This window comes from Nanorana parkeri, unplaced genomic scaffold, assembly GCF_000935625.1.
Source record: "Nanorana parkeri isolate BGI_ZX_2015 unplaced genomic scaffold, ASM93562v1 scaffold1255, whole genome shotgun sequence".
NCBI lineage: Eukaryota > Metazoa > Chordata > Amphibia > Anura > Dicroglossidae > Nanorana > Nanorana parkeri.
The window spans coordinates 111,985-119,609 of NW_017307523.1; the positions used below are offsets into that span (position 1 = coordinate 111,985).

Consider the following 7,625-nt stretch of genomic DNA (forward strand, 5'->3'; position numbering starts at 1 on the left):
TATTAGGCCATTCACACATGTAAGTTTAGGTGTAATTAGGGATTTCTGGGTCAGGAACTTGTGTTTTCCCGCAGCAGGAATGCCTAATCTGGCGTTTACAAGTGACAGCTGTCACCCATTCAAGTTAATGGTCAGGTGACAGCTGGTGCATGTAGGTGTCCAAGGTCCTATAGCACACCTTACCGCAACTCCCATAAGCAAAAGTGGGTGCTCGCAGTGACTACGGATGGTGCCGCATCAAGCAAAGTCTGTTGTAGCAAAATGTCACCAGCACACCAGCATGACAAACACGTCAATTTTAAGCCTGATTAAGGGGACCCTGCGCAGGCCCCGAAAGCGCTTGATTTCACTTTGAATGACTTCTGACAATAAAAGATGAAGATTCACTAAAATTGACGTGTTTGTCATGCTGGTGACATTTTTCTACAACAGCTGCTGCATGTAAACACCTGCACTCCGCATGTAATGGTATGTGATAAGACTACTTTTGGTTAGGAATCAATCACTCTCCCTGGACACATCAATTGTGCATCCAGGGAGAGTGTTTTCTAACCGCATCATATCACATGCCATTACATGCGTTGTGCAGGCGTTTACATGCAGCGGCTGTTACCTTACCTGATTAACTTGAATGGGTGACAGCTGCCGCTTGTAAATGCCAGATTAGGGATTCCTGCTGCAAAAAAAAACGCAAGTTCCTGATGCAGGAATCCCTAACCACACCTAAACTTACAGATGTGAATAGGGCCCTATTGTGTGTGTATTGGTGCCCGTAGTACCATACCAGATATAGTTAACTTTAATTATGAAGTATGATATTTGGCAAGCGGCCCCCATGGGAGAAATACATTTGTCGAGAGGCCCCCAAGTGAGACCCCTGCTTTAGGATCTTCACCATATGAGTTTTATATTGCCACTTGCAGGAGCAAGAACAAAGAAGCAGCCCAGGGGCGGTCCCTGCTGTTGGTCAAACCCCCAGACTGCAACAATCAACCCAGTTATTAGCAAACAGAACAAAACGGCAACACAGCAAAATCATATATGGGTGGGTGCTGTGTGCTTCAATGGACGCAGAGAAAAGGACTTTACGTAGAGTACAAAAATCCTATTTTCTCTTCCATTCACTGAAGGACACAGCTGGATCCTTTAGGATCCTAACCATATGGGGACGTCCCAAAGCAGTGCAATAAAAGGTGGGCAAAAACAAAAAAAACATAGCATACCCACAGTTAAAAAGATGCTCACACCACTGCCTGAAAGACCTTATGGCCAAAACTAGCATCCGCAACATCCACTTTGTAAAACTTAAGAGAAGGTATGAACAGAAGACCACGTAGTGGCTTGGCACACTTGGACAACAGAAGCCTGGGATGAAAAGCCCAGGAAACACTCAAAGCCCTAGTAGAATGAGCAGTGACCCAAAACTGAGGTCTCCGACTCTTGAGAATATGCGCCTGAACCACAGTCTGACGAATCCACCTAGATATTGTGGCTGATGGGGGGCGGCCTGTCCTTTCCTGAGACTATCCGGCACCACAAACAAAGAATCTGTCTGCCAAAAAGAAGATGTAACTGCCAGGGAGACCCGAATAGCCCGGACCACATGCAAGGTATGAAGAGCCACATCCTTCGGATGAGGCGGTTCAGGGCATAAAGATGGCAAAACAATATTCTCATTTAAATAAAAGGAGGAAACCACTTTAGGCAGGAAAGATGGCCGAGGTCAAAGCACCACTTTGTCCCGATGAAGGACCAGGAATAGAGGTTTATAAGACAACACAGCCAAGTCGGACACATGACGAGCCGATGTGATGGCCACCAAAAAGGCTACCTTCTTAGATAAATCCAACAGGGGAATCTCCCCAAAAGACTTCTGAGTAAAATCTGGGTGTGATGCTGGGCAAAAGAGGCCACCATCAGACGCAGAACCCTAAAGCTGAGCGAAGGGAGGACCTCCGTTAATCGCACAACTGACAAACTTGGAACTGAAGCTTCTCCCGCAGCAAACTCCAGGGTCAAGAATAAGACCCAGATACTCCAAATGAGGTGAAGGGACCAATGATAACTTCTAAAGAGTCGAGATCCACCCAAACTCCTTCAGAGTTTAAATCGCGACCAACATGTCCGTTGCACGGAGAAGCAGGTCCACTCAACAATCGGGATCCCTTGCAGTTGTAACAGAGCGAGCACAGGCACCAGGTAAACACCCGATGAGCCGATGCCAGCCCGAAAGGGAGTGCCACAAGCTGGAAATGAAGGTCCTCCGCTGCAAATCAGAGAAAGAGCTGGTGAGTCCGATAGATGGGCACATGAAGATAGGGATCTTTGATGTCGATTGAGGCCAGAAATGCCACCATATGTAACGAAGCCACTCCATCCGAAACTTGCGCACCTTCACAGGGGCATTCAGGGCCTTAAGATCCAGCATAGGACAAATCTCCTTCTTTTTGGGAACCGTGAATAGATTGGAATAAAAACCTGTGAACCTTTCGAAGGAGGGCATGGGAACAATCACCCCCTGCTTGAGCAGGACCTGGACAGCAGCGTGTAGGTATGCCAGCCACTGTGGAGAAAGCAGCAGATTGGAGACAAAAAAACAATCTGGGGGACGAGATAGAAATTCAATCCTGTATCTGGAAAAAGCCACTTCCTGGGCCCACTTGTCCACAATCACAGTCAGCCAGCATTCCGCATACAGGAGCGGATGTCCCCACACCTTAGGCTTCCCGGGTGGGGGCACACTTTCATGCCGAGGAGGACTTATCAGGGGGCTTAGAGGGCTTTTGTTGCCACTAGCACTAAGCCCCACTCCCACAAGAAGGCTTGACCGACTTGTTCTTGTCGGAGGTCCCGTGGCCGTGAAAAAGGCGGTTATGGGCAAAGAAGGAAGGACCAGATTTGCGACGAGATTCTCGTTGAAGAAAAGTACTCTAACCACCTGTGAAATTCTTGATCAGCTCACCCAGCGATGCACCAAACAAGCTCTCACCCACTCACAAGGGCATTTCAGTTAAGGCTTTCTTGACTGTCTGGTCCGCGACCAACACTTGAGCCACAAGATGCGATGAAGAATCACCGCAGAGACGGAAAGACGAGACACCAATTACCCAGAGTCTAATGCCACATCGCAGGACTGGTCAGCTAACTCAACATACACTGGGGGGACTTGCTCGGCAACTAACCCCTGAAGCAACATTTCAGCCCATTTAGTCAAAGCCTGCATGGCTGAAGCCAAGATCAGCCTAAGCAGAGCTTCAACAACGGAGTACATAGAACGTGAGACACCCTCCACCTTCCAGTATGAAAGGTCCCTAAAAGATGGGAATTACTCGACAGGAATAACTGTGGCCTTATTCAGCTGGGAATGGGTGGGTCCACCACTGGGGGAAAGACTCTTTTTTTTTCACGAACCCTTCCTCAAAACGGATAACGCACTACAAAATGCCTAGGCAACGTTAAAGGCCGACCAATCCTTATAAATAAAGTCATCAGAGAAAGGATCATATGGGAAGACCCTAGAAGTTCACTTACGCTTGTGGGTGCCAAATAACATCCCAGAATCCTTGGAGACACTGCGACATCCTCAATCTTAAGCGTATCCCTGACAGCCTTGAAGAGATCCGACACTAGCTCTTTTTCCTGCGCCAGCTTAGCCGCCGCCACTTCTTCCTTACTACCAGAGGAAGCTAGATCTGGTTCTACCCTAACTGAAGGAACAGGGTCACCTGCCAACGATTCCTCATCAGAAACCTCGTAGGAGGAAGGGCGCTCCTGAAGAAGGCCTCAGCAAGAGGGCTTTCTCAATACGGGAGACAAAGCCATCTATAACCGAATGGAAGAAGTCAAAGGTCAAGGGGGGTCTGCAGACACCTGACGTTTCACACAGCGGGGCCGTGGGTGCAGATGCGGTCTGCAGCGCATGGGAGGACTTGCGAGAAGGGCAGAGCGTCTCAGTCAAAGTGGCAAAATCAAAAAGCCCACAATTAGAGCAAGAAAGCAAATGGGACCCATCCCCAGTATCGTTAGCCACGTGACGAGCAGGCTTACCTGTGTCCGCTATCTGGACACCTACAGCACAGTCAAGTGTGCACTCAGTAGGGATCCCCACAAGGACTTACCACACCCAGGCCACAGGGACTCCCATAGGAACAGATCACCTGGAATACAAGCAAAGAGGAGCAGCACACACAGCTAAGGTCGCACCAGCATAGAAAAGGGGCGGTCTCCCTGCTCGTGTTGCAGGTTCACCCCCCATAGTGCCGTGCCACTGTGAGGGCGCCGAGTGAGGGCAAGTGCATCTAGTAAAAATGGCGGCCGCATAGCACTGCCCACACACAGCAAAACTGGGGGGGACAATTCCTGTGCCCGCCAGCCAGCTTGCCTGTCACTGAGTGTCGTCCCGCTCCCAGTGAGGCAGAGTATGGAGAGGCCGCGGCCATCACAGTAGTAACACCCCATCCACTTGTGAGCCTGTGCCAGCACCTCCCACTCCCCCAGAAAGTAGCCACAATACATAGCCTCACACAGCACAGTAAGGCAGATCACAGCGCCCAATACCCCTGGCCCCTCCAGCCCACAGTGAATAAAAGGCAGAAGGGGTCTAGCAGAGAGACATTCAGTGACCCTAGGCTAAGGGAGCCAAAAGGCACACAAACAAAAAACAGGCCTAAAAAGGAGCGAGGCACCAAGAACCTCATGCCTCCTTACATATTTACCTAGAGAAACAGGACAGGAACCCCCTCAGTCTATAGCAGGACACCTCTGACTGCAGCCCGGGCACTGCTTGCTCAAAAGGCAGTACCGTGACCGACCCTCAGGCGATCGGTCATACCTATGCCTGGAGAAGGCCATCCTCTGGGCCGCTCCATGAGGCTGGAGCCATCACAGCTGATCTAGCCCAAGCCGATCTCGCCATAGCGCAGAACTGCGTGAGCTCATAGGACCACCTGGGGAGACTGCTAGGATCTATATATCTGGCCTGTCACCCAGGTGGCAGCTTGATTGAAGATCAGGAGCAGCAAAACAAATAAAAAGCCCTATCTAAGAGAAAAAAGGAGGACAGAAGTTTCCTAGGTCCTAACTCCTGAACGCTAGGCAAAAAAGCTGGGTTGATTGTTGCAGTCGGGAGGGTTGACCACCAGCAGGGACCACCGCTAGGCAGCTTCTTTGTTCTTTTGCCTAGCGTTCTGCTCCTGCAGGTGGCAATATAAAACCCATATGCTGAAGATCCTTTGGCGGGTTGAATGAAACAAAATAGTCCCATCTGCCACCAGGGCAGAGGAAATTATAGTTCTCAATGGAATACAACTGCAGTGCTGTCACCACACTAGTAGTCCTCCGACACTTCCTCCCCTCCCTGTTACTGAATGTGCGTACCTTGGTATTGACGTGGACAGATGGAAGAGTGTGCACCCATAATCTACTGATCGTGGTTGCTATGCTTTATTAGCACCAACGCTAAAAAAATAAAAAAAAAATGCACATTTTTCTTTTTTGAAGAAGTGTGCATTTATTTATTTATTTTAAAAGGTGGATTTTGCCTTTAAAGGGTATACAACTACATTTAATGATGTTTTTTTAATAATGGATAATAAAAAAAGCAACAAAAACTGGATCAAAAGCAGAGCTACTGTCCAAAGTAACCAGTTTTCACCTTTCAAATGAAATCTGACCAGCTTTTCTTTTGCTCCAGTAGTCATACACAAATCACCACTGGTTTCATGCAATGCAAAATGACATTGGTAAAGATATATCAGCAACTTACCGGCAACTAGTCGAATTGTACCTAAAATACCACATATAGGCCTTGTAATTGCCGATGGAGGTATATCCTTCTTTGCTGCAAAATAAATAGTTTTTACAGGTCAAAAATCATTATGGTGCCATCAAACTAAATCCAACCAAAACACTAAATAATTCTGTGAAACCAGCAAGTTACTTAAGCTCTTCTTTTTTCTTCTTATTTATTCCCAGCTCGTTTATTCAAAATGGGTCGATTAAATAATACCAACTGTCCAAGACGTAAACAATCTCAGGCTGACTTTGTTCACTTATTGTGGACATGCCAAAGTTATCTCCTCTTTTTGATGTTGATATGTTATCTTTGGTAGTAATCAATCCCAGTGTGGTGCACCACTGAAATATGCATCTGTGGCATCCTTGATGAGGAAACAGAACCCTTTACACAAGGATTTATTTTTGCAAATTTTTTATTTTTTTTTTGGCATGAAAGGCAATTGGTCTAAAATGAATGCGACCCTCCTCACCAATGCTAGCACAACAGGTTGAACTCGATGGACATGTGTCTTTTTTCAACCTGACTAACTATGTAACAGGTTTCTTTGGTAAAAAAAAAAAACATTCCATATGAAAAGATTATCTGAGATATTCTATAAAAAAAAGGGATTGCCCACTAAAATTTCAGAAGATTTGGGATGCATGGCGCCAATCTACCCTCACCATTACTTTTGCTGTTAAGTAGTCATGCCTGTACTGATTTTTGTCACTCAGCTGCCAATGCATTTTATCTTCTTATTGTGAATATCACATACTCATTGTAGTAGAGTGGCAATTAGGGTAGACAATGGTTTAACCGTTAGGTTTACTTTTGTTTATTGCTGTTCATTTACACACCTTCACACTGTAAGTGTACAATGTCATGTAAGCTTTGTTTCAATCCTGTACATTTTTCAAATGTTCAATAAACAGAGTTTATTGAACAAAGCAATGTGTCATAGTATCACGTAGTGATTTTGTTTTTCTGAAAACTAGTTTTGGTTTATCTTTATTACGTTATTATCACTAGTAAGTAGGTGCCAATGCTTCTCTAATATTTTTCTCACTGCCATATGTTGACGGGAGAACCTAGTTACCATCTTTGTGGTTTGGTTGGCGCTCCCTTCAAATTTTATTTCTTTATTTTTATTAAAATTTTATTTCTTATACAATAACGCCCGTTTGCTCTGACCTTTTGCCCGTTGATAAGCCTTTCTCAAAATCTTTTTACTGTATCCTCTTTCTTGTAATCTTTCCTGTAAGGACTTAGCTTCCCTTTCAAATTCTTCCTCAGTTATACACCTGTCAGTGGTTAGTATAAATATGTATCTTTTGACAGATTTGAAATATGGACAGATATCAGCTCTGGTCCCACCGCATCTGATCTGGGAGGTGAGTGACAATTGATCCCCACGTTTTGAAGTGGATCCATACTGGTTTCTAAACGGCTCAGTAGGTAAGAGCAAGGTGGATTTCATAATAATATCATGTAAATATATAGAAATATGGAAACACTAAGGGCCTGTTCACATGAGTTTCAGGTCCTGATCAGGTCTGGATCTGTAGACGCGGTGCTACTGATGCAGTGCGTTTTGGCCGCGTTTTGATGCGTTCCAGTAAAAAAAAGCTGGAGTGGGGCTGTTAGTATGTTAGCTGCACTGCAGTGCGTTTTTGACACGTTTGCGTTTCCTGACTGTACAAAATGTGACATGCAGTATTTTTCTGTCGTAAGCTGAACGGACTGCGCACGTGAGAACTGTAGCCCATAAAACACATAGGGATACATTGTGATGCATTTTGAGTGCAGGAGCGTGTGTGTGAATATGTGTGTGTATATATATATATATATA

General features: G+C 45.9%; 1 protein-coding gene across 1 annotated transcript in view; it reads right to left on the bottom strand.

Moving 5' to 3' along the window:
• SACM1L (SAC1 suppressor of actin mutations 1-like (yeast)) overlaps nucleotides 1–7,625 on the bottom strand; it is a 101,945-nt gene that overhangs the window by 84,141 nt on the left and 10,179 nt on the right. The window contains exon 3 of the mRNA XM_018568859.1: nucleotides 5,765–5,839. Within this exon, the coding sequence (XP_018424361.1) occupies nucleotides 5,765–5,839 (75 nt within the window). The remainder of the gene's footprint in view (nucleotides 1–5,764; nucleotides 5,840–7,625) is intronic.